The sequence below is a fragment of the Phascolarctos cinereus genome, unplaced genomic scaffold, assembly GCF_003287225.1.
Source record: "Phascolarctos cinereus isolate Bilbo 61053 unplaced genomic scaffold, phaCin_HiC Scaffold_7;HRSCAF=346, whole genome shotgun sequence".
NCBI classification, from domain to species: Eukaryota; Metazoa; Chordata; class Mammalia; order Diprotodontia; family Phascolarctidae; genus Phascolarctos; species Phascolarctos cinereus.
The window spans coordinates 146,240,764-146,268,307 of NW_027556180.1; the positions used below are offsets into that span (position 1 = coordinate 146,240,764).

The 27,544-nt window shown below is 36.6% G+C and overlaps 1 protein-coding gene across 3 annotated transcripts in view; it reads right to left on the reverse strand.

Annotated features, from left to right (window-relative positions):
* TGDS (TDP-glucose 4,6-dehydratase) overlaps positions 1–23,689 on the reverse strand; it is a 28,070-nt gene extending 4,381 nt beyond the window's left edge. Inside the window, exons 1-11 of one of the 3 annotated variants that reach the window (XM_020965816.2) lie at positions 23,460–23,685; positions 18,628–18,694; positions 17,575–17,643; positions 14,133–14,223; positions 10,613–10,755; positions 8,579–8,677; positions 5,822–5,881; positions 4,592–4,635; positions 3,854–4,019; positions 3,300–3,358; positions 98–195 (exon numbers count right to left, since the gene is read on the reverse strand). In XM_020965816.2, coding sequence (XP_020821475.1) covers positions 98–195; positions 3,300–3,358; positions 3,854–4,019; positions 4,592–4,635; positions 5,822–5,881; positions 8,579–8,677; positions 10,613–10,755; positions 14,133–14,223; positions 17,575–17,643; positions 18,628–18,694; positions 23,460–23,545 — 982 coding nt within the window. In that variant the 5' untranslated portion in view covers positions 23,546–23,685. Of the gene's footprint in view, positions 1–97; positions 196–3,299; positions 3,359–3,853; positions 4,020–4,591; positions 4,636–5,821; positions 5,882–8,578; positions 8,678–10,612; positions 10,756–14,132; positions 14,224–17,574; positions 17,644–18,627; positions 18,695–23,459 lie in introns of all 3 variants that reach the window. The other 2 variants (XM_020965815.2, XM_020965814.2) reach the window with 2 other exon arrangements.
* Positions 23,690–27,544: the final 3,855 nt, after the last annotated feature.

The window sequence follows — 27,544 nt, forward strand, 5'->3', positions numbered from 1 at the left end:
CAAATCTAGTTCTAGAGTATTCTTAAAATACATCACATTTTCCTTTTCTTCAAATTACTAACCCTAATTCCAGGAAAAAAAGTATTTTAAAACATACTTGTTTTCTTTATTCCTTCTTTCCAGGGAACTTTAGGTCTCCATCCCAAACCATGCATTTTTTCTGATTTCATAGGATATCTCATGTCATTGGAAGGTCTAAAAAAAACCAGAGTGAATGAAATGACATTTAAGTTTAAATCTCATACACAGTTACCAATTATAACTTTAAATGATGGAAAATGCCCATGACAATACCAGTTCAAACTCAGAATATGAAGTGCCATGAATTAATGTTCTTGGTCTTTTTTTTTTTAAACCAAAATTTTTAAGGTAAATTTTGGTCCAAATTTTACCTGCGTACACTTGTTTGTTTATGGGCAAAAGCCTGCATTTATTGTCCAAAGACCTAAATAAAAGAGCAGGAGTTCTTAACCTGGCATACAGACTCCCCAGGGGTCAGTGGATAGATTTCAGGGGGTACATTGTAACTATGTATTTTACGTATTTACCAAAACTATTCTGAAAAGGAGTCCATAAGCTTCATCAGACTGTCAAACAAGTTTATAGCACAAAAAAGGTTAAGAACCCCTGCCCTACAGAGATAAGCACTAGGTAATGAATGTTGCTATGGTGATGGATGCTCCTCAATCCTTCACTACCACAGTGACTATGATGGAAGAGGGAAAAAAAAGAGTCATGGGATGCTATGCATCAATTCAGTTTTAGAGCATCTACTAGTACCCACTTACCAACAATATGAGATTTCTAATAATCACTGATTTGAGGCACTACTAAAGGAATGAAACCATGTCTACACAAAACATCCCAGCTGTAGCTGAAAGCTGGAGAAATTACAGTTGCAGTTAAATGGAAGGGCATTCATTTATTCAACAAATATTTATTAAACTCCCACTAAGTATACAGTGCTAGTTGCTGGGGGAAAGACAATGTCTGGAGAAATACTAAGGACACCTATCATATCTCAAGTCTTTCCTTCTCCAGGTTAAATAAATATCTATTCAGCCTTTCCTCATTTGACACAGACTCAAGGCTTTTTGTCATGCTGGATACCCTCCTCTAGATACCTTCTAAGTTAATCATGTCCTTAAGCTATGGTGCCCAGAACTAAACACAATTCTCTAGATGTGGAATGGTCAGGGCAGAGCATGAGTTCCTTATTCCTGGAAGCTATGACTCTCTTAATGTGGCACAAGATCACATTCGATTTTTTGACTGCCACCTCACACTGCTGGCTTATACTGAACGTGCAGTTCACTAAAAAAACCCAATATTTTTCAGGCAAACTGCTGCCTCACCCACCCTACACCTGTGAAGTTGATTTTTTTGGATATAAGTCTAAGATTTTATATCATCCCTATTGAATTTCATCTAAGATTCATCCAAATGCTTTAGCCTGACAAGCACTTTTTGGAACCTGATTTTATCACCCAGTACATTAGTTATCCCTTTCAACTTTATGCCTTCTGCAAATCTGAATAGCATGCCACCTATTCCCTTATCTAAGTTATTGCTAAAAATGTTAAACAGTTTAGGGCTAAGCACAGATCACTGAGGCATTGCACTGGAAACTTCCTGCAAAGCTGACATTGAAACATTAACAACTATTCTAAGTTCAACCAATCAAACCTATTTAATTGAATTACTGTCTAGTCACACCTCTTCATCTTTTCCACTAAGGCATCAGATATTTTGCCAAACATTTTGGTAAATCTAAGTCAACTTTATCTGTAGCATCCCCTAGCTCTCCAGTTCTATCCATTTAGCAACCCTTCTAGCAGGACTCACTACTGAGGAAACCATACTGGATCTTTAAAATCACCATTTCCTTTTCTATACATTTTTAATTACTTCTTTAATTATATATCCTTATTCTTTTATTATTTCCGTTACAACCTAAACGTGAATGACACTAACTTCTACCATATCATACCACTCCAACTCTTTGGCTATCTTCAAAACTAATGTCTTATGCTTCCAACTCCATGTCAGTGGTGAAAAAAAAAACCTTCCTTCCCTCTTCCAAATGGACTATTTGGCATTGTCCATGCAGTACTTACTATGTATCCTGATGCTTTTTACCTAACAGTGAACAAGAAGGACAAGAATAACTCCTAGCACAACACGAGAATAATCCTTCATTTCATAACTCTAGGTCACTTTATTTCATTTCATAACCCTAGGACCCAGGGAGCCTATGGGATTGCAGGGCCTCACGTGGAAAGTCTTAGGAAATCAGTGAACTGATGAAGGGGAAGGAAGGGTGGAAAAGAAGCATTTAGAGTGCCTACTATGTGCCAGGTACTATGTTAAGCACTTCTTTTTTATAAATATTGTCTCATTTGATCCTCAAAACAACCCTGTAAGGTATTATTATCATCCCCATTTTACACAAATGTGATTAAGTGACTTACCCAAGTGCATACCTAGGAAGTGTAAGTAATGGGGAGTGGAAAATACAAGCATCTCAGGGAAATGACAAAATTCTAATCAGACCCCTGAGGTACCTAGACCTTGAAATCTTCTACCTCCAAAGGTCACTTGACCATGTATCTCTCAAGGGCTTGGACCATATCTATAACCTAGACTTCAACAGTAACTGATATAGGTACTATGTTTCAGTGCAAATCCTGAGGATCACAGATACAGAGTTGGAAAGAATCTTAAGAGTCATGGAATTCAACTCCCATTTCTACAGAGCAGAAAACTAAGGCACAGAGAGACTGATTAGTGGCTGGCCTAAGGTCATACATGAGAACGGAAGTGCTAGGACCTGAAGCCTGGTCATCTGACTGCAACACCTGATGAGTGCTCTTTCCATTTCACCAATTACCTATGGGACAAGATTTGAAACTTGGGCTTGGAGTTCAGGTTCTACACCCTTACCTATGAGGCAACAGTAATTTTATTTTACATAAACATAAGATTCATGTACACAGAAACAGAGGCTCATGATGAGCTATTTATGAGTAGACTGAAGACAGAATAATAAAAAATGGGCTTAAATTATGCTCTTACTTTATCATTACATGTAAAATATTCTTTAGAATAAGAGTTAAAAAAAACTGGGATGGCCTTTTAGAAAAGCCAATCTTTATGAATCAGACAAAATTTCATTTACTTGTGATTTCAATGTTGTTCTACTTAAAAAGAAATCAGATGACTTAAGTCCTAAAATTTTAGGACTTTACAAATACTCAACACTTTATAACCCTTTACCAGTATCTCAACCCATTTCTTACCTATCATCAACATAATCAACCCAATTTTCCATTTCAGACTCTGAATTGGTTTCTTTGATCTGTCAAAGAGGAGAATGATTTAAGTCAAAATATAACACAAGAACTTAAAACATCATTACTTTTGAAATTAATTTGAAAAAGAACACATTTCAAAAAGAAAGACAAAAAAGGAAGTATACCTATAACACAGAACATCTGAATTATTCATTACAAACCCTGAAAAGGGTTGGTTATAGCAAAATCAGACACACATTGCTTTTTTAAACTAGTCTTTCATTCAAGTACAAAAGATTGTCTTTTTTTTTAAATGGAAGGAGAGAAAGGATTTCATCAGCTTTTATTTTTAACTTAATTTCTCCCTATTATCCTTAATACCAACATTCACAAATAAGCTTCTGTAATACAAAGGTATGACTTTAATACCTATTAAAATTATTACATCTTCCATAAATATACTTTCAGACAGTTTATTCAAGTGCTTATTTTTTATAAACTAATTCCAGTAAGTCAGAATTCAACCGTAAAAACTGTGTCTTTTTATTATATATACTTACCAATTGTATCAATTCTTTGGCAAGTTGTGCAACTGACATCTCAAAATTGGTTCCTATGTTATAAATTTCACCTGGTTTCCCTTTCTTTAGAACGGTGAGAAAAGCTTCTACTACATCAGCAGCATAAAGGAAATTTCTTTTTTGGAGTCCTGAACCATGAATGCAACTAAAAAGATTAAACAAAATTCAGCCATTTACCATAACCAAATGAACACTTTTACTATAAAAGTAGCAGAAATGTGCCTGGATGCTGATTTATACGGGACACTAAACATTTTCTTATGATCCCTACATTAAGAAAGAAGCCAGGGACCTAACAGACACCATAGTGTTAAGAGGACTACTCCCAATGTGAACTTATCAGTCCTAAATGGCTATCTTAGGTTTTCTAACATAACATCAGGATTCTAGGATGCTCCCTTAGGCAAAATATGCCCCTTGAGAACTACTCTTTCACCAGTTTTCATATCAGAAATGTATCCTGCAAATTCATCCAGTTCTATCTACAGTGTGAACATAAATTTAAGTTACATGTAAAGAGATAGTCAAATTCTGATATTATTGATCGATAAATTTAACCCAATAAATTATAGTTGATTCATGAGTTCCCATTAGAAAAATAACAAGAGACAATAGTAATCAGTGGCAACTATTATCAATACACATTATATTCATTATATTACACAACATATACCAAAAACAGGGGTTGGGGGGATAAAAAAAGGGAAGATTACATACCATTTTCTGTTGTGTTGCAATAAAGATATAAATTTTGGAATAACCTAAAGAGAATATTTAACATTATTTCTGGTTGTAGAAGTAATTAGGTCACATTCACATTTATCTGACTTTTCCATAAGATTAATGCTTTTGTTATGATGCCCTTGCAGAAGATTAACAGCATTATGCAAAATCTTCTTAATCACTACTAAATGCTAAAATCACTAAAAATGTGTATTTGTTGAGTCTACTTTAGTGGTCTGGTTTTATTTAATGTGGGAAGTCCACGAAAAGGTACTCTACAAATTCCTGAGACAACTTTATATCACATGCTAACCTGTCCCAGATAACAGATAGTTACTACATCATATCCTCTAACATGCCCAATTTTTTGATGGACAAAAGAGAAAACCAAACCCAAAACAAAAAGTTTCTTAAAAATTCAAGATAAATTATTTCACAGGATGTTACCCAGAAATATGATTTCTTATATCAAAAATTTTGTTTGACTTTATAATAAGTTGAAGAAAGATAATATATAGGGCAAGAGAACAAAACTGCTATTCTCTAATGACTGCAACACCACCTGAAATTTTATATCAAACAAAACATGCTAAAGCAAGACTTTAATCTCTGTCTAACATGGCATGATCTTATTTGCAACACAGCCAATACAACCATGTAAGAAACAGAGAAACTTCAGGGGTAGGCAACTCAGACCCTACTTAGGATTCTTGAACTAGAAAGCAGAGACTGGCTCTTAGCATTTCAATTATGAACCCTCTCATTATGTCTGTCAAGAATATGGCAATGGCAGGGCACCTAGGTGGTGTAGTGCATAGCTCATCGGCCCTGGAGTCAAGAGAATCTGAGTTCAAATCTGGCCTCAGACACTTGCCACTTACTAGCTGCGTGACCCTGGGCAAGTCATTTAACACCACTACCTAGCAAAAAAACAAAAAACAAACAAACAACAACAAAAAAAAAGAATATGGCAATGGCAATACAATTAATTTGTGTTTAAGTCTCAGATATCACTGTCTAAACTACTTAAACCTAGACTTTAAATTTTTTTTCAAATCCTAACTGGTATCAAGATGCTAATGTTGGTAAGAAGGCAAAGAGGTAGGTTAAATGATATCTGGATAGAGGTCTGGACATGGACTGACCAAAGTTATAAACAATTCATTTTTCACACTGAAAAGCAAAACCATTGCTGGAAATATGTCAACTGGAACTTAAACTTACCTTTTCTGGATACTGATGTGGTCCATAAACATTACTGCTCCTTGTGATAACAACCGGAAACTTCAAAGTATAAAAGATAGTTATTAAAGAGGTACTGTAAGCTTAAGGCTTTTTTTAAATAAAGCTAGGCATGATTTTTAAAGGTATCTGATTTTACCTCAATCTCTCTGCATATCACAAATTATTTAATGCATAAAGTGCCAAAAAGGAAACTTAGACTGACATTAAGTGACTTGCTGGAGATCACCTAGGTAAGGAAACAGCAAAGTTCAGATTCAAGCCTAGTCTGACTCCAAAAAGCAATGATCTACTACAGAGCCAGCCCTCCAACCAGATTAAAATGTCATTAGGAAATGTTTAACGAAATAAATAAAACACAATACAAAACAGATCTTGTTAATTTGTGGTGTTCTAAATCATTATGCAGCCACACGAACCTATCTGTACTTCAGTTTCACACCAGTGTTCTACCACATCACACTGTCTGTACCTCTAGAATTGTGGTAAGGAGAAGCCTTTAAATTCTAAGTTAGATCTCTATATGTGCTATACAAATCTCCTTCTCTAGGAAAAAAAGGGGAAACAAAAACTGTTTTTTATTCTAAAACATTTGAATGCAATTCTTCTTCAAACATATAAAAAGTACATCTTGCAATCCAGATAATAAAGGCCAGATGGCAGAGAAGAAAGCGTGCTGGTGGTAAATTACAAAGAACCGGAGAAAAAAAAAAGTAGGTGCCCATTAACTTTGGAAAAGATGAACAATGGTGGATATAAAAGTAGCAGAACATTACTGTGTCTTAAGAAGTGATTGAATGAAGAACCCTGAGTAATTTGTGAAAACTTTCGTGAACCTAGAGAGTAAAATAAGCAAAACCAGGAAAACAATTTCTATGACTACAATTTTGTAAACACTGAAAGACTTGAGAACTCTGAACAATACAGTGATCAATCATGACTTTAAGATAGTGACAGTGAAGCATTCATAATGCAGAGAGGTAGTGAACCAGAAATGCAAAATGAGGAATGTGTTTTTGGACATGATCAACGTTAAACAAGATTTATTTGTTACAACGGAAGGTTCTAGTGAGAAACAGGAAACGACAGTGATGTTTTTAACAATGCTGTTTTTACTATAAAAGGCAGTTAAATGGCATACTAGGTAGAATGCTAAAGACAGAATCAGGAACACCCAAGTTAGAATCCCTACTTAGAGAGATTCTGGTTCTAGTGACCTCAGGCAAATCATTTAAATTCCCTGAGCTTCATGCCCTCATCTGTAAAATGGAAATAATAACACCTCTACTACCTACCTCGAAGGGTGCTTAAAGAATTATATGAGATGATATACGTAAAAGCACTTTAGGGTTTTTTCCCCTATTCTCCATCCACTGGACAATAAGTAATGAAAAAAGGACCTCATTTTCTTTTTTTTCCCCTTTAAATGTTTTTATTAAAAACAACATTAAAAAAATTGAAAACAACTATATTGCATAGTAAGTGCATAGTAAAATTCAACATACAACAGATTAAATTCCAATCAGGATTCTTATCTTTTTATTCTCATTCACTTTTTTTATATGAGTGTAGTTAATAAATAATCTAATCTTCTGGTTCTGTCTTTTTTCTTTCCATTTTTGTTTTTATTTTTTTGGGTTTTCATTTCATTTTATTCTTATTCTGAACTTAAACATTTTAAAAACAAGCATTTCCACATAAGTTATAGGAAAGGACTGTAGATGACACCAAATTTCTATAACCTAGAGCTCGCTTTTTTTTTTTACACATATTCAATACATAACTTTCAAAGCTGTCCTGCTTGCCTATGATTCCTTCTGTTGGGGGAAGGGAGGCAGGGAGTGGTACTTAATGCCTAATTCCCCTCACTCTCCCGTGTAAAACACTGAAAAACTTAAAATGCAAGAGAACAAACTTGGTTAGTTAGAGCAAATAATCCAAACTTATGTCCCTATAGCAATATCATCTCCCTTCGGAAATTATAACAGTGCTGTGAACTGGATGGAAACAAATTTCACAGCCAACAAGAGTCACAAAACAATTGCAAGCAATCCACTCTCTTTATAGAGAACCAAAAGCACAGACATGAACATTATCATTATCTCTTCCCTTTCACCTGACTTGCTTGATCCATGGAATCCCAATAGGGAAAGAACCAGGCACTTTTTTTTCTTCCTCACCCTATGAGGACTTATTAGTTCCAGCTCCTTTCTTTGTAGGTATTAAAATTTTGAAAAGTGAAATATCATACCTACTTCATAAATAGTCAATATTTCCTATTTTTCACATGGCATTTAATCTGACAGGTCAATGATCAATCAGAGAAGTGCTGTTAAATCTTTTAAAATGCCATGTCAGGTTTACTAATCAATCAGTTCTAAACCAGGATAAAATTAACATACTTTTTGAAAGTACTGACATGCCTACATATTTGTTTTTAAAGAACTTTCACTTTCTCAATAGCATAAGTATTCCAATGTACTTGCAACATCATCTTCTCTTAATTCATCAAATTTTATTTCTAATGTATTAATAAAATGAGTAGTTAGTGATTTAAATGATGACATATAAAAGAGCATGTGGTCCCTAGTTTATCTACCCCAAAAAATAAGAAAACTGTTTTTTGGTTTTTATAACTTAACACATAACTTTACTCAGCACCTATCTCCTTATCTACAAATGAAAGATTAATGGTTGCTATTGCAGATTATTTCATAAATCTCTGAAATGAACACTTACCCTATACTGTTCCCAGTAAGACTGTACAAAACATTCTGCAGCTGCTTTAGATGATGCATAAGGATTTGTAGGTTGTTTTGGTGAAGACTCATCAAATTCCTAATTTTAAAAAGGAATTAAGGAGCTTTTAGCATACATAATGTCTATCCAAGAGAATTAGGAAGCACATCACAAACTTGACACGTTCATCACATAGGTAAGCTTATCTTAATTGGATTGACACAAGCTCTTGTTCAAACATAGAGTATAGTATGGACAGGGACTAACCTATGATTTCACTAGGATCTCTGATGTAGACTAGCACCTTCTCTGCAAACTTAGGGTGTTAGAGAGTTGCACTACAGCACTAAGAAGTTAGGTGACTTACCCAGAGCCATAAAACCTGTATTAGTCAAAGGCAGAATTCGAACCCAGGTTTTCCTAAATCCAGGAACAGCTTTTCTAACCATCATGGCAAGCTGCCTTTCAAACTATGGCAAATGTTTAAAACTGCAACATCCAAAAACAATATCCTTATAAAATACATAATAGAGTACAATATGACAGATCAACAGTGATAAGAGCATGATCTTCTCCAGGCTCTCATCATCACACTTTGCAAAGAAATTAGGGGTAATTATTTGCCTATAAAACCTGACAACTCAGCAAGGTGTTACAAAATCATGTCAATATTTTATTAGTAAGACTTTTAGATTGTTGCCCTCCATTTGAGAAAGAATAATTTGATACACTGCATGAGGACCACAGGCACATAAAATCTCAGAATGGAAGGCACTTAGATTATCTAATACAGGGGTAGGGAACCTGCGACCTCAAGGCCACATGTGGCCCACTCCTTTATTTAGACCTGATGCATAAATCCCTAATACAACATTACCAATAAGTGGACATCTAGTTGCTGCTTGACCACTAGGAGTTCAATACCTTAAGGAAGTTGTTCATTTCATCACTAAAGAAGTGTGTTGGAAAGTTCTCCTTAGAGTCAAAATCTGCTTTTCTGTCATTTCAATTCTTTGGGTCTAGTTTTGCCCTCTGAAGCCACAGACAAATAAAACCTATTTATCACAGCCTAATATGTGAAGATGCTTACTATGCCCCTCCACATTCTTCCTTTTTTCAGTCCAAACATTCCCAGTTACTTCAATTGACATGGTTTCAAGTCCAAGTTCCCTCAATATTATCATTCTTTTCCTCTGGATGTATTCCAGCTTGTAAATGACACTTAAAATGTGCCCATGAAACATTTTACTTGTGGTCTGACCAGTGCAGAGTACAATGGATTTAATATTCTTCTTGATCTAAACCCTGTATTCCTACTGATGTAGCCTGAGGTCATAATAGCATTTCTAGCACCTATATCTCACTGCTGGCTCATTTTAAGCTTGGAATCAACTAAAATTCAAGTACTTTTCAAGACTAATTTATATTTATCCAGATATATTTCACTTTACGCATTATGGACAGCTGTTCTTACCCACCCAGATCTTTTTCTCAGATCCCATTTCTGCCTGTATCAGCTCTCCTCTATGCTTTGTGTCTATGACATGTTCATGGAATACCCATTATATGCTAAAACAAAGATGGGATGGGAGGGTGGAAGGAATATCGAACGTGAAACCAGAGGATCTGGGTTCTAGTTCCCAGCTTGGCCACATTACTCCCTGTGAGTCTCTGGGTGAGTCATTTAACCTCTCTGGATCTACTTTCTCATCTGTAAAATGTCTGAATAGAGCTGGTTTCTTCCAGCTCTAAATCCATGATCTAATGAATATAAAAGCAACCACTCATTTGGTCTTCCTATTTGCAGCCTCTCTTCCATCCAATCTAACAATATCTAACAAATACTGCCAAAATAGGCATTCACTAATAAAGAAATAAGTTGGATTTTATAAATGTCAATTTTTATCAAATCCCATGCTTTTTACATACACTTTTTAAAAACTTCACAGCATGAGAAATGTGGTTATTTTTAAAAGTCTATCCTTAAAAAGTTTAAAATAAAGCAGGTGAAATACAAATGTTTTCCAAACTTACCTCATTAAGGCTACCTCCATATACTTCATCAGTGCTCACGTAAATGAATTTCTCTACTCTGGCTTCATAAGCAGCACTCAGCAAAACATGAGTACCATAAACATTGACATAAGTGAACTCCAAGGCATGGACAAATGAAAGATCTTAAAAAAAAAAAGGCAGAATCATATGATATTCAGAACTTAATATAGAACAGATTGAATGAGCCAGAACATAAAGTTTTAATTTATAATTTCTAGGAATTAAAAGGAACGAGGGAGAATCATATATGGGAGACTATAAACAGTGAAATAGTAGATTCAGACCTAATAATAATAGAAAAAAAAATCTATTAAGAGAAATTCTCTTTAATCACCATTTTAATAATTTTACAAATAAAAATCCATATACAATGGTCCTTTCTATATACTATGGTATACCATGAACACTACTGTATGGAAGAAAGGTAAGGAAAACCCTCTAGTCTTTTTGGTATTCCTAGTGTAAGAGATTTATATGAAAAACAAGGATGATGATTCCCACAGCTTCAACCAGTTCCTCTGAAGTTTTGCTAAAAGAAATGGTATGAGGGAACCAGGGAATGATAGAAATTAAAATGAATTTTCTACCCTTAACTCAGCTAGGAGATGGACTGAAACATTCAAAGGACAGCTGAAGAGACCAAGTGTTTTTAAAAAGACAGATTTTTTAAATGCCTATGGGCTTTTACTAGCTAGCAAGCAGAGTTCAGGTAGCTGGGTCAACATCACAAAGGAACTAAGGATGGCCCTGGGGCTTAAAGCTAAGAGCTATCAGACTGTTCCCACTTTCTAGAAGAAGTGGTATTACACAAGAAGAGTAGCCAATGGCACCAGAGAGCAGCAGATGTTGTTAAACAGCAGCAGGCAAGACAATGGAGACAGACACAGAGGACAGTACTCAGACTGAAATACCAGAACAGCAGAGGATCCAACCCAACATGAGACAGCAGTTCACCTGATGACACCACTAGAGGCCACTGCTGGATGTGCAGCATCAGAGGCCAGAACTTTCCAACCTCTACGTACCTTCACAACACGTGTGCCTTTTACATGTGTCATCTGATCCCATTCCCTATGTATATGCCCCTTCACGCGTGTTCTCTCTCCCACTGGTAATGTGGTAATCTGTAGGAGACTCTTGTCTGTATAGAGGAATTTGTCTGGTATGGAGGAATTTGTCTGGTAACTTATCTTGCTAATTTCATTGGGTGTCTTTTGCTCTACAATAAAGTGTCCTGTTTGGTATAATAAAAGTAAATGCATCAGTGGAGGCTCAGGAACCATGGTTTTATATGGATGCTGACCCAACAAATGCCTAGCATCAGAGGGAGCTTTCTGGGGGCCTACATAGTAAATTATTAATTACCGATTCCAGGAAAACATGACTTTAATGATAATAACAAGAGCAGCTAGCAATTATATAGTACTTTAAAGTTTGTAAAGTGCTTTACAAATATTATCTCATTTGATACTAACAATAATCCTGGGGGTTAGGGGGAGGGAGTGATTTTATTACTCCCATTTTACAGATGAGCAAACTAAGGAAGACAGAGTTTAAATGATTTGCCGAGGGTCACATAGCTAGCTAGTGACTGAGGCTGGATTTGAACTTGGGTCTTCCTAAATCCACATCCAGCACTCTATTAACTGCTGTGACTTGGTGAGGCTGGGGGCAGGAAGAGGACAAATATAAACAGTAGGGGTTTGGGGGGTGAGAAGACATTAATAAAAGTTGAAGAGAGCTCTAGGCCAAGGATGGAACTAGGAGTTTCTGGGCGTGGTTAAGTTAAGAGGCTGAGTTAAGTTAAGGGGCATTTATTTAGCAGCTACTATATGCCAAACTGTGCTAGACACAGGGAACAGAGGGTCATTTGGCCAGGGCCAAGGGTAGCACAGCTGGGGCAGCCTTAGAAAGGTGGAAGAACAGGGTGGCCCAAGGCAGGGTCAAGGGCTAAATCCTTGAGGAGATTACATACGACAGGGACAGTGTCGTGCTACCCTAGTGTCTTTATAATGGGCTGACACTAAGTTACAGCCAAATTTCATTCCAAGTGGATTTTGGTTTTAAACTTTGTACAGGAGGCAACAATATTTTATTATATTCAATCCCTTATTTCTTTAAACATTATGTTCAAGCTCTTAAAAATACTAACAAAAATAATTATGATATGAAAACTGTATTCTTTCTAGGAAGACTTACCAACAACAATGTAATCTCAAAATTTAAAAACAAAATAAAGTGTCATAGTATTACAAAGTTTTAATTCCTCCTGTTTATCATCTAAAGTATATAATGAGGGCCTAAAGGACTTTGTGCCTACAAAGTCCCTGCCTTCTAAAATTTGATGATCTGAAAGACCATATCAGAATGGAAAGAGAATTTGTTTCATACTTCTATGCCTTGCACAGTACCTAGTACTGTTTTAGGAAGGAATATTTATTGCTTGAATAAAACATAAAAGATATAAGCACAAGTGTATCAACATCAAAGATACATATTAACTTTTAAGAGATTTTTTTAAAAATCAAAATTCTAGCCCTTCATTACTATGTTCTAGAGAAAATATTGAGGAAATGCTTTTTTTTCTCTCACAATACTATTAGAAATTTTTTAAAATATGGATTTATTATCTGAAAATCTACTGAACTTTACAAAAGTGACATGACTACACCTTCTCCAGGTGAAAGTCTACCTCCCTTTTTTGTTTTCTCCTTACGCTGTCCCTCTTGGTAACCTCTGCATTGGTTGTCCCACATGCCTGCAAATGCACTCCCTTCTTGCCACCATTTTACAGGGATCTTTAGGGCTCAGCTAAAGCACCACTATCTGCATAAAGGCTCTCCAGATTCTCATAACCAAGTGTCCCCATTCCCAAACTATTCTGCAGCTATCGTATTGATTTGTATTTGTTTTTTTACATACATGCTGTATGTGTTTTTGCAGGTACTTGTCTCCCTCATTTTACTACAAGTTTCTTGAAAGTAGGGATTGTTTCATTCTTTGTACTTTTATCTCCAGTGCCTAGCAAAGAGTTAATTACTTAACAGAACTTTAATAAATATTTAGTGATTAATGTCGAACTCTTTTTTGGAAGCTGTCAGGATATAAATGACAAATAATATAGTAGGGTCCATTTAAGAATAGCTGGTTTTCAACACAGCTTAAAAAGCAAACTTAACAAACATATTAAAAATAGTAGTGCATAATCTAAGCAGTTATTTTTTTTCCATTCACATAGTACCTAACTAAAAGGAAGTTTGAAGACAATTCCTTGGCTGGAACACTGAACAATTATGCTACTCTTGGTGATTAAGCCATACATTAATTTATAGTGAAAATGCTCAAAGACCTTGAAATCTTGCCAACCTAGCTTCACAGGAGGTTTCTGAGATTACCAGAAATGGAGTAAAAAGGACAAAACAAATAGAAAAAAAATAGGGAATAGACTATTTTTTTGAGAAAGCTTAATGTGTCAATCATTACATACAACAATGCTCACCTACATGTGTTTGAGCTGCAAAATGTAGTACTATATCTACCTTCTCAGTTTCAAAAAGCAGTTTTATGAAGTGTGGTTCACAAATGTCACCCTAAATAAGAAAACAAAGAGAGAAATGAGTTCCCTAAGCATCAATACCACAATCATTTTTAACATGGAAAAAACAAAAACTATAGGAAAAAGTTGAATTTACCTATAACATCAACAGAACTGGTAGACATCAAATCACAACCAAACCAACAAAGTACAGTAATGACTAGGGAATTAAATATTCTACATTAATGATTGTTCAAGCTAAATGAATATCCCTTAAGTGTCAAATATTTTAAGCTTTTAAAACAGAAATCTTTCTGAAATGTATTATGATTTCCCTGTTTTCTTAAACAGTACAATAAACATAATTTCTCCTTTTTCTTAATGACTCAGGTCCATAATGAATGCATCAATTATTGCTTCAATAAACTTTTTCTCTTTTGTCCCCTTTGCGTTGTAGCTTCTGCTGCAATGGCATGCCCCTTGCAACCTTTCTTCTTCTAATTTGCTGCCTTCCAAGATGCTGTCTCCAGAGGAACCAGATAATTAAAGTTATTAGAATTGTGTGTAAATTAAATCATTAAGCTTTAAATGCTGGCTAGGAGGCCTCTCCCAGAATGTTAATATTCTCTAATAAACATTAAAGGAAGTAGTTCCATAGGAACAGTGTTAAAATAAATGATGGGTTCCAGAGTAGCTAAAAATCCAGATTATCAAAATTTTAAATTTATCTTATGCAAAACTTAACATTTTAATAAAGAATCTAAATGTAGAATGAAGGGCTTACCAGCTGGAGGAAAGCTGAAGGGAAACAACTGCATTAGGTGAAGAGAATTTTGGATGTGTCAGGAAACCTCTCTAAGGCAGCAAAGGGATCTTGGAGAAGGAAATGGGGCCCTTAGTGTACCTACAGGCATACTAAAGGGACATTCAATGCTGTTCAGGTACAGAGAAATCTCTACAAATGTCTACCATTCATGGTCAATGTAAAATGAGAAAGTTTCTTTTCCAATCTTGTGAACAACTAAAAAATGCCTACTAAGGGCCTATTATATAAAAAGCAAATCCCTGTCCTGACAGGTAGAGATTAAGTACTACACTTAGACTTAATCAGACCTGGGTTTGAATCCTGTCTCAGTAACTTTTAATTATGTGACTGTAGGCAAGTATTTCAATTGTGGCCTCAGTTTTCTTATCTATAAAATAAGAGAGCTGGAATTGATAACTGTAAGAAGCTTAACCCAGTGTTGAATCTATGAGTATATGGTCTTAAAGAAGCTTATGTGAGAGATGATTTCTCAGAAGAGAAGCCTCCTCAGGGGAGTTAATAGTTCTTGATTGTTGCTTTCAAAACCCTCCCCTACTCAGACCCTGTTTTTAAGTACTTGGCAGAAAGAATTGTCCTGCCCCCAACCTGAAATGCTTGCCCTTGAAAAGCTTCCTGACTTTTCTTGTCTCTGGGCAAACTTGTGTCTCCATGAATAGAATGTACCCCCTGAAAGCCGAGCCAATGGGATAAGGGGAAGGGGGTTAAGGAGGAAGAGCTTGAGTTAGGATACAAATAAGCGTTTACTTCTGTAAGGAACTCGTACTCTCCTGGCCCCCAATGGTGACCAAGAGGGTACCCTTTCTCATGAGAAAGCAATAAACTCCTTTCTACTTTCAAGGTATCTAAGTCTTTGTTTTTAATTTTCAGTAAGTGGTCTCTGTCCCACACACTTTTATTCTGCTAAAGATATAATTAAGTAATTATAAGAACCAAGAAGAAATTTAAAGATGCAAACATTTCCACCGTTACATTCTGACTTCTTGGAGGCAACAAAAAACCTCACATACTTGACCCTCAATCCAGAAGCAGTTCTTTTTTTGTAAATGAACCAGCCTGTCTTCATAGATACACAGGACCTTAGAAACTATCCAGTCTAGCTCACTCTATGTAGGTAGATAGGTTAAGGTGAAGAGAAAATCGATGGATTCAAGCCATAACAAATAATACAGTTAATTAGAAAGTGTTTTTATTGAAGACAGTTCCCTGGTAACTCTTTTAAAAGAGTTACCAAAAAGTTTAACTTATTTTTAAATATATTTTTGAATTAACAATGAGTTAAAAACAAAGTAAAATTAATTTTGAAAAATTATACTACTTTAATACTACAATAAATTTTCCCCAATTCCCCAAAATGTTCTAAAATTGGTAATTGTTCTTTTAAGTTTTTTAAAACAAACTTTTCTTTGCACTTGGGCTGGCCCTATCTGCCAATTTACAAATGAGTCAAACCATTTGCAAACAGGCTAATTTATGCATATTGGCCTTAACAGAATGGTTTTGTGGACCCCAAAGTAAAAGCAATTATACTATTTGCATCACTTATTAAGAAAAAAAGTGATAAAAAGCATCTATGAAAAGGTCATAATTGATTCTGAAAAGGTATATATCTCCTCCAACAGAATGTAAACGCCTTGTGTGAAGAACAGTTTTATTTCTGGTTGTGTATCTCTAACACCTAACAGTGCTCAAGAAATGTTTACTGAGAAAGTGATATCTGAGTTGAGGATCCTTTGGAAGCTTACTGTGTTAAAAGGGGTAAGATGCCGACTTAAGCCCCGACCACCACCCCCTTTTTTTGGCCAAACCACTTTCCAATTTTCCTAACAGTTTTTGTCTAGCAGGAGCCCTTCCCTTAGTGGTCTGCATTCATATCATGGGGCTATTATGTTCGATGTTTTTGAGTCTTGCTTGTTCTGTCATTTCACTTATCTACTTTTCAGTTCTTCAAAATCAGCCCCAAATAATTCTCAAGATAACTGTTTGATGATAGAGTTTTGCAATACGACAGTGCTATACCTTCAATCCTGAGACTCTAGATCTTTTGCTTCTCTAAATGATTATTTAAGAATTATTTTATCTACTTCTATAAAGCAACACCTTATTAGAATGACTGTTATAATACTAAATCTCTAACTTAGGCAGTACTATCATTTGTATTTATTCATGTAATCCAACTACAAGCAATGAAAAATTCATCAATATTTTAAGTTTTCTAGTATTTTCATAAAGAGTTTTGTATTTATAGAAGTCCTGAATGTATACTGGGAGGTTAATAACCAATGTTTTATGTATTTTATTAGTATTTTAAATGAAATTTCTTCATAACTTCCACCTGGATTTCATTAGTACTGTGTAGAAATGCTATTTTTTTTTAGTATCCTGATACTTTGCTGAAGCTATTAAATCACTTTGATTAGTTTTTTTGCTTACCCCTGGACATTTTTCTAAGTAAGTTATCATGTCATCTACAAATGAGGATAATTTGTTTCCTCAATGCCAGTTTACATCTTTCTTTTCCTCTCATGACTAATCAGATTTTAAACAAAATACATAAAAACAGTAATAAGAAAGACACTATACCTGTATAAACTTGTAGTTTTGTTTGTTAGAAATGGTTTCAAGGTTCTTCAGGCTTGCACAGTAGTCCAGCTTAAAAGGAGAAAAGCAACAAAGTCATTATAAAGCACTATTAATTTTTATGATAGAACTCTCACTTTATCAGTTAATTTTGATAATTATAGTAGGATCAGTTGTAGCTACTTTAAACTTTTAAGGTAGCAGCAGGATGTAATGGGAAGAGCACTGATTTAGAATTTTAAAACCACTGTTCAAACCTAGTTCTTCTACTTAGTATGTGCTTGCCTTGGACAAGTCACTGAACCTCCCTGGACCTCAGTTTCTTCATTTGTAAAATAAAGATGTTGACCTAGATAATGAATAAGGTCTCTATGACTGCCTATATCTCTTTAATAGCCAGCATCCTCTTAGATCAGTGGTTGGCAGCTCATTCAAGTCTCAATAAAAATTTTCTTTGTGATCTAAGATGGTGGTGGTGTTTTTGGTTTTGTATGACCACCATAACCATGCCACTTCCAATTACAGCCTTTTTCTCTGAACATAAAGGGAAAACTTGACTTCCTTCTATTGCATCACTTTATGAGGCTAGTGCTTGCTACATAAGTCAAGCTGATTTGGGGGATAGTTGTCACTTAAGCAGAAACATTGTCAAGATAAAGAGAGTGATATAATTCACACTTAATGGATCTGAGGTCTAAGTGACATAGGTATTGTCTCCTTGGACACAAATCATAACCCATATCTGTTTCTTATACATGTTCTCCCTCTATCCCAGAGGACTGTCCCAATATTTTAGAAGTTTTCTTAGAGGTTCTGTTATATTTCCTAAGTACCTGGGCTGTCAATCTGTTATGCCCCCTCCAGTTCATGTTATAAATAATTATAGGATTTTATATTCATTTTACATTGAATACTGCATTATCTATTTATTAAAATGATTAACCATAAATTATGATATTTCTTCATGGCAAGGTAACAATATTATGTATTTTTAAATTGAACTATATTTCTGCATTACTTGTTATACTGTGCAAGTACATTTTTCATAAATCTTACCTTGTCAAGATTTATGATCATATAGTCTGGATAATCTTCTACTAGAGAGACTATCACATGTGATGCACTACAAGAAAAAATAAAATAAAAACAAAGAGGGAAATTTATTTTTTAAAGAAAATGTTGACATTTCCCCAAATTCTAGTATGTTCGTTTTATCTGTCCTTTACTATACTAGTACCTTGAAAAAAATATGCACTTTATGTCTTCTGACTTGCCTCCTAGATAAAGGCAGTAAAAGTCCTGTAAGTATCTATACTTTTTTCTGTTAAGCTTCCCCATTACCTTACATTTGTGTAATACTTTAAAGTCTTTTCACATGAATAATCTCATCTGATCTTTGTAACAATTTTGTGAGAGGGGAGGGTTATTATATTATCAGCCTTAAAGATAAGGAAAGGGACTCAAGAGGTTGAAAAGAATTGCTCAGTCACACAGCTGATATAAGTATGAAAGTGAGAAACAGAACCCAGGTCTTTGACTTCTAATCTAGCACTTGATGTATTATACTGCATATCAGTACCCAGTTCTTTTGGGCTCCTAAAAACAAGAAAGAGAACTAACTCCTGCTTGACTCCAAAAATGCTAAGTCAACTCATTGAACAGACTGCCTTCAGTCTCAATTTCAAGTCACAAGGATATTTACTGCAAATTGTAGGCGTATTTGTGTCATGGTGCCATTGTTCATCTTGGTATTGATATCTGTTATGGATTGAGCTACAAAGAAAAAAATTAATTTACTTGCTCAGTTACCCTGATTAACACATTTGTCAATACAGGAAGTGCAACCTAGTGTAACAGAAGAAACACAAAATTATATATGTGGCCATTGGCAAACTACTTATCCTGTTTCCCCAATGAGGCAGTTGGAAAAAAAAAGGATGTCTATGGTTCTAGAAGTCAAAGTGCAATTAAAAATGCAAACAAAATAAGCTATTTAGTTTCTTTACCTAATAAGCTATGCCTTGGTTACCAACCATTGGTTACTAGTAAAAATTAAAATATGCTTCTGCAAGTTTTATATTTCATACTAAGGAGCTACGATCAAATCAACATTTTGTTATGGAAACAGCACTTTTTTCCCCCCCAAATAACTTCTTTATGGTAAAAAAGAAAAAAAGTTGAATTCCACTAAGGCATAATATTCTAACAACTTAGGCTGCTAAATTCCTACTCAATCCTTAAAAGTCCAACTCAAATGTCTCATCCTTCGATGATACCTTCCCAAGTCTGCTCCTCTACCTCCTCTAATGTTCTAACACCAAAGTAAGCTAGAAGCCAAAACTAGTCACAAAGTTATTTATGAGCATGCAAAACTTCTTGGTTCTGTGGCAAGAACATATAAAGGATTTTCTTGCAAAAACCTTCCTTTGCAAAGCCTTTCTTGGTTCCACCACTTGTTAGTAACCCTCATTTTCTTGTATACAACCTGTATTTACTTCTCTGTAAACATGCTGTCTTCCAACAGAATAACAGCAATTACTGTCTCACTTTTGTACTAGTATTCCCATAGCAGTGCTGGGCTATAATAAGTATTAAATAAATATTTATTGGTTGACTGAGGTATTAAATAAAAAATTAAAAAGAGCTACCAGTACCCACTGCAAACTTCTGTTTCATCTAAGGCTAGCCATGTCCAATTATTCTACTAAAATATTTATGAGATACTTGATTGTGAATGTTTAAGGATAAATTAGACATTAAGATTAATCTTTGCAAACTGAAATTCCACTTCCACTGATGTTTGTTCTAAAAACTTAGTTCTTCTCATCATCTGAAACCACTTGTCATCTTTGGGACTTCATTTCATCTCTTCTCTTTTTCATCTTCAAAACTGGTCAAAACTGGCTCTTCAAAAACACTGCCTCCTCACCTCTACTTGAAAACATTTCATTCAAACCTTCCCCAAAACTGCTGTTTTCTCAAAGGTCACCAACGATTTCCTAGTAGACAAATCCCATGGCTTTTCTCAGCTCTCATGTCTCTAACCTTTCTGCAGCAATTGCCACCACTTGTTAATCCTTTCCTGAAATCTCTTTTCAGTGGGCCTATGCAAGTCCATATTCTCCCAGTTCTCCTACCCTCAACACGCACGCTCTGTCCATGGCCCTTCTCAAATTAGACTTGGGTATTTCTTGACCTTTGCTAATCCAATGGCTTTAATTTCCTCTTCATGCAAATCACTCTCACATCTCTTTAAAGTCGAAGTTTTTCTCCAAAGCTCCAATACAGCAATTCTAACTTGATAAGGAACACTTACACCTACATGTTCCACATGCATCTCAAATAGATTGTTACAAAGCAAACTGATTTTCTTATCCCAGAATGATGTCTTCCTGACTTCTTTACTTCTATCAACTGTACCAATTTTCTCCAAGTTACCTTTACTATCACTGTCTCCTTTATTACTCACATATAGAGAATATCAAGACCTGAGGATTCTACTTCTTCACCACAAAATCTCTTCTTTCTATTCCATTGTCTCATTAGAGGCTATTGCAAAAACCTAACACATTCATTCTACCTCCATGCCATTTTACATACTACTGCCAGATTAAATATCCTATTAAATCTGTCCTATTTCCCAGAGCTAGTAAGAGGATCAGATGAGATAATACACAAGTATCACGAAGTAATGAAACTGTTTTTCATGTGTGGCTTATGGGAATCAGCCATTACTTTACAGTTATGCCTCTTATGTGAAAGTGCTTTTAAATTAATCAAGTGATAAACACATGTAAAGTACTATAACTAGATCATTTTATATGGTAATGTTCTTCAAATAAAAGGAGCCAACCTCTTGAGAAATGGCAAAAAGGGAAAAGCAAATGAATTACCCTGATTCTTTTTTTTTTTTGGCTTGGGCAATTGGGGTTAAGTGATTTGCCCAGGGTCACACAGCTACTAAGTGTCAAGTGTCTGAGGCCACATTTGAACTTAGGTCCTCCTCACTCCAAGGCTAGAGCTGAATCCACTGCGCCACTTCACTGCCCCATATCCTGATTCTTAAAGCAAAAAAACAAATAATAACAATGACAAAAGATAAAACACTTAAGATGAAAGTAGGCTTTCTTACCTTTCACAACTTACATATTAAGGCCTAATTATTGATTATTACAGTAGTATGTAGAATTGATTACTGATTCATCTGAATTTATAACTGTAAAAAGTTAAACATTTACTTCCCCATTTATTCCCTCACTGGGGAAGGTAATACTTGCAGTAGCTACTTCACAGGGTTATTATGAAGACTTTGAGCTATACCAAATTATATCTCTGACGCAAATAGTAGGAAATCACTGTCATTTACTGTCATTCCAGGGATGAGTACTACAGTATCAGGTAAATGACTATGGCTACCAAATCAGCCTCAGGGTCTTAAGCCCAAAACTGATTCATGTCTTTGAAGCTCTGGTTCAATGGTTGAAATAAAAGAATTATAAAATAAGAAGGAACCTCTGTACTCATCTTAACTAACACCCTCACGCTACAGAGAGAACTTCACCTAGACAGACTGTTATTTGAATATGTTCACACAATCAGTCAGTCAGTAGTGGAGCCAGGAATAAAAGTAGGCTTACTTCTACTTAGTCCAACTCTCTTCCTAGCTTGCAGATACAAGATAGCCTGGTGATGTGAATAAAATGCTGGATCCTGAGAAAGAAAGCCTTGAGTGGGATTTGAATCCCACTGGGCACTTACTAGCTATGAGCAAGTCACAACCTCTTTGAATCTCAATTTCTTCATCAGCAAAATGAGGATATCTACTTTAAAAAAAACTGATGTATATAATATGCTTTGCAAACCACACTGCACTACATAAATAACAATTGTCATTACTATTCCCAAGCTGGCCCTAGACTAGACCAAACTTGGAAAACTGTTTAAAGACAAATTACCAACTACAAAAAAAAAACCAAGCATGGTCCCAAAGAAGAAATATGAGAAGATATCTAACCCTACTTACTCCCCTGCAGAAGTGGGATGTTCATAGATGTTAAGCACTGCATGTATTGTCAGGGTTGGGGTTTTTTTTTTCCTTTTTAATGTAATGATAAGTTTAACTGAGTTTTTTTCCTTCTCTTTTTCTTAAAAAAAAATCTTTATTATATGAGATGGCTTCTCTGGGAAGGGGGAAGAAAAACACAAGGGGGAAATTTGGCAATATGAGAACAAAAGATATCAGTTAAAATTTAATTTAAAAAAAAACCAACTTGTCTATAACGTCTTCCCTCCTCTCGATTTCCTGCTGAATTCCTACCCACCTTCATTAACCACCCTCCCAATCAAGCTTTGTATGACTGACTAACGCTCAAAACACTTTCTGTTTCTCTTGAATGTAAGTTATTACTGAATTCTCATGAATTACAGTTGCTGTTACTAGTCATATCTTCATTTTAAATTGTAAAATCAACTAAGACAGAATTCTGCCTTATTTACACTTTGCATCTCTTTCTAAATACATTCTACACACAGCAGGCAATAAATGCTTGCTGAATTGAACTGGGTTTGATGCAATCATCCTTGATTCGATGGCTACGATATGCCCAAGCAAGATGTAAGTTTTAGAGGATTCTGAAGCGGTTAAAAAAGAGAAGAAAAGGGAAAAAGATCTCTCTGTCTCTCTCTCCCACTCACTCAGTGAGATGGCCTGACGAGCTCAGCACCAGACCCCCTCCAGGACCCGGATGATAGACGCCTAGATAAGCCAGGTGTAAGTTTCGCAGCCCAGACAGCCAGGGGGCGGGGCCCACGCCCATCCCCCTCCCGGGCCGCAAAGCAGAGGGGCCATCACCCCACTATCCCCCTGAGACGGAGTCACCGATACCTACATGAAGCCAGCACCACCCGTGACCAGGACTCGTTTGGCGAAACCCCTCGGTGGGCCAGGAGCTTCCCCGCCAGCGGCGGCCGACATCTCTGACTCAGCTCTGCAGTGGAGCCTGCCGGGAACCACCACACTACGACCTTTTGCGACTCACCCTTGCCCTCGCTTCAGTCTTACTTGACAGGCACGGAGAGCCTGAGCCCTTAGGCAGGGAGAGAGCCCCGCCCCGCCACGGCTGAGTCTGGCAAGTCGTTCGCAAAGGTTACTGGGCATGCGTACATCTCAGCACATGCTCAGTAGAGCGCCCGGGACTTGGAGACCCGGCTAGTCTTTAACCTCATTGGTGGCCAAAGAGGAAGGGTGGAGGAACCTCTTCCTAACTAAAAGTCCAGATTGAGACTTCGGTTCTTCCAACAAGACCAATGTCCGAATTTGCCTTGCTTGACTGGGCAAATAGGGAGTGGGAGGGTGTTGTTGCTAATAAAAAAGAAAATATCAGTAAAACGTTTTAAAAAGGAACAAGAGGAAGGAAGACTTCCAAAGGAGACGTTGCAGGGCCGTTTTGTTACTATCATATTAATTTTTTTAAAAACTACCTAATAAAACATAATTAAATATGCAGTCCTCTTTTTCTCTTCTTTGAATCTTATCCCGTTCATGCCCTAACCTAGGTGTCCCTGAAGGTTCTGTCCTGGGACCTTTTCTCTTCTCCCTCTATGGTGATCTCATCTACGCCCATTCATTCAATTGCCATCTCTATGCTGATGATTCTCACATCCACCTATCCTGCCCCAGTCTCTCTGATGCCCTTCAATCTCACGTATCAAACTGGATGTCCAGTAAACATCTTAAACCCAACATGTCCAAAACAAAACTTTCCTCCTAAATCTTGCTGCCTCCTATTTTCCCTATTAGTATGGAGGGCAAGATCATTCTCCCAGTCCCTCAGGCTCATAATCTAAGAGTCATCCTTGACTCCTCACCATCTCTCACCTCCAATATCCAATCTGTTTGCCGATTTCACCTTGCAACATCTGGCTACTATGTCCTCTAACACTGCCACCACTCTAGTGCAGGGTCTCATGCAGAAGCCTTCTGGTGGGCGTGCCTTCCTCAACTCTCTCAACTCAGCCACCAAAGGGATCTTCGTAGCCACAGGTACAACCATGTCAGTCAGCTACTCAGTAAACTAAAGTGGCTCCCTATTGCCTCCATGAGCAAATCCAAAATCTGTCTGGTATTCAAAACCTTTCACGATCTAGCCCTCTCCTACTTTTCCATTCTTATTAGATCTTACACCTCACCATGTACTCTTCAATGCAATGACATTTACCTCCTGTCTGTTCCACAAACAAGACACTCCATCCTCGCATGGATAACACCAGACAAGTAGATTTCCTCTTGAGAGTTCTATCATTTTGTCTTTGTATTTTCATCAAGCGGCACATAGGAGTCTCCTTTACTATTCCTCCTTTTGTTGCTAACATGTAGGCATTCTTCAGGATTTTTTTTATTTTTTTACTTTCTCCCAATTCCATGAAAAAACAATTTTAACATTACTTTTTTCCTTCAAATTTTGAGTTTCAATTTCTCTCCTTTCCTCTTTCCCTTCCCCCCATAGGATTTTGTTTGTAGCCTTACTCTGTTGGCTGGGCAAGTCATTTAACCTCTTGAGTTCATTTTTAGTGTAAAATTAAAATAATAATAGTGCCTATTGTTATGCAGAACATTATTTTACCATTTAGGTAGCAGGGCCCTTTAAGCCATGGAAAGCAGAAATTACTGCTTAATCTTGCCCCAGACCTCTTTCCTCCTAAATCTAAACAATAGTGAAATGTACTCTTGCATAGCTCAGCACAGCCCATACCTCCAATGCAAATGGATAAGAAAGCTTGCAATATAATTGCTTTAGATAATTATGTTTATACCAGACACCAGGACACCTGGTCTGGTTTATGTGATCTCTGACCTGTAATGATGGGGTGCTTGGGTGCTTGTGCTTGTACTTGTGCCCCAATTTCTCCCTAGTCTCAGAAACACTGTCTCTGACAACCATTCCCCAGCCCAACGACATTGTGCCTAGCAGTTATTCATGCATGGGCCTCAGCACAACCCTTATCTCTCTCCCTGGTATAGCTACACAGAGCTGGGCTGCTCAGGCCCCAGCCCTCAGATCATGTCTCTGGAAGCCTCCCAATTCCTTAGTAAGTTCCTCTGTTGTGAGAAAGCTTTCCCTTGTTGCAGAGCATTCTCTCATCAAGACAGAGGGAAAGGGGAGTCCTTGGCCAGCCCAAAGACTCTTCCTCCTGCCAGACTCCAAAGATCCATCCCCCTCCCTGTCCGGTATACTCCCTGTACTTTCTCATCCATAGCCCCCAAAGACATCTGCACCTTTGGATTACCTCATCAGTGTTCCTGGCATTTCTTTCCCATGCTCTTTTCCATATAAATCCTAGCTCGACCCCTGATCGGGGCTGCTGGATTTGGGTGTGCATATCGTTTGCAGCTGCAGGCTAATAAATCCACATTTTAAATTATGTCTGGGTCGCACTCACTGATTTCTCGGTACAACACTATCATACAGGTTGTTGTAAGGATCAAATGAAATTCATCCACCCATTCATTCATTGATTCAACAAGAATTTATTAAACATCCCTGAAATTCTAGGAGGGAAATGTCCCTTCTGACATAAATTGTGAATGTGAATAGGCAAGCCATTCAACCTGTCTGTGCTCCTCCAAGCAATTCTCTAAGGCTCTAAGTTATGGAGCATTTGCAGATCTGCATAGGTAGAATTTCCTCATTGGAAGTTTCCTGTATCATTGAAATCACAGGTCCAGGCCCCAAACCAAAATGTATTAGGCACATTGCTAGCTGCTAGGGATAGAAAGACAAAAATTAAACATGTTAAAATACTATTTAAATTTAAGTTATTAGTTATTATACTAGTGCCCAAGTAGTAACCCTCCCAGGTCATTCTACCTAGGGAAAGCCCTATTCCCTCTTCCCCCTTCAGTTTCAAGGTATTCTGCAGGTCTAAACTAAACTAAAACAATTGCTTGCAAGCTCCTACCTATACCTTTCAACAGTTTGCCAGGAGATACAATTAGCTCAGAGAAAAGGCATTTTCTGGAATACCATAGTAAAGAGATTTATAATAGAGTACTTTCCTAAGATACCTAAGCACAAGTTCTTAATATACATACCATCAAATTGGAGAGTGAACAAGCATAGAGACCGAGCAAAAGGGCCTTCTACACCAAAAACACACATAGAAAAACAGCTTATACCTTCTTTACTTTAGCAGAAATATCAAACACGCAGTGGGGAGTGAGGCCTGAACCACATTAAAATGTAGTTGGGAAATATTTAACAAAACAAATAAAAATACAGTAAAACATAGATAATGTTAACATATGGTTTTCTAAGTCAATACTCCTCACAGGGATCCTTATGTACAGAAATTCTTGCGACCTTAGTTCTATTTGAGTTTAACACTATTATTAAATTTTAATACCACAAAATACATGCTAACATCTTGAAATGTGAAAAATAATCCTTAATGGAATTAGAAGGGCCAGGCCCCTTTCCCCAAAACAATGGTTTGGAAAAAATTGGCTATGGCTATCCCCAGAAGGTCCTTAAACAGTTGAACAATCTAAGAGTTCATCAATTGGAATCAGTCAAGGTTCAGAGAGGATACTCTGTGCCTATACCAAAGGAAAGTGCCTGGGCTGAGGGTTGGGGGATGGGGAGGGAGGAGGTGGAGAGGAGGAAGAAAAGAAAGGGATGAGAGTTTCTCCCTTCTTCCTGTATCATCCATGTTGTCTTGAAGTGAAACTGTTTGTACCTAGATCTCATGTACATTACCACTGGTGTATTTCTCATCACTAGTCAGTCAAAAGACACAATTAGCTCAAAGCAATGATTTTCCCCAGAAACTTGGGGAGCACAATCCCATAATACTTTCAGTGTTCATGAGAACAATAGCCATAAACCTTGAAGTGAGGCACACAGGTAGAAAACAGATGTGGCCAAGGCAACTCACATTTCCAGAACTCTCTTCTTTGGAATTCTCATAAAGTTCC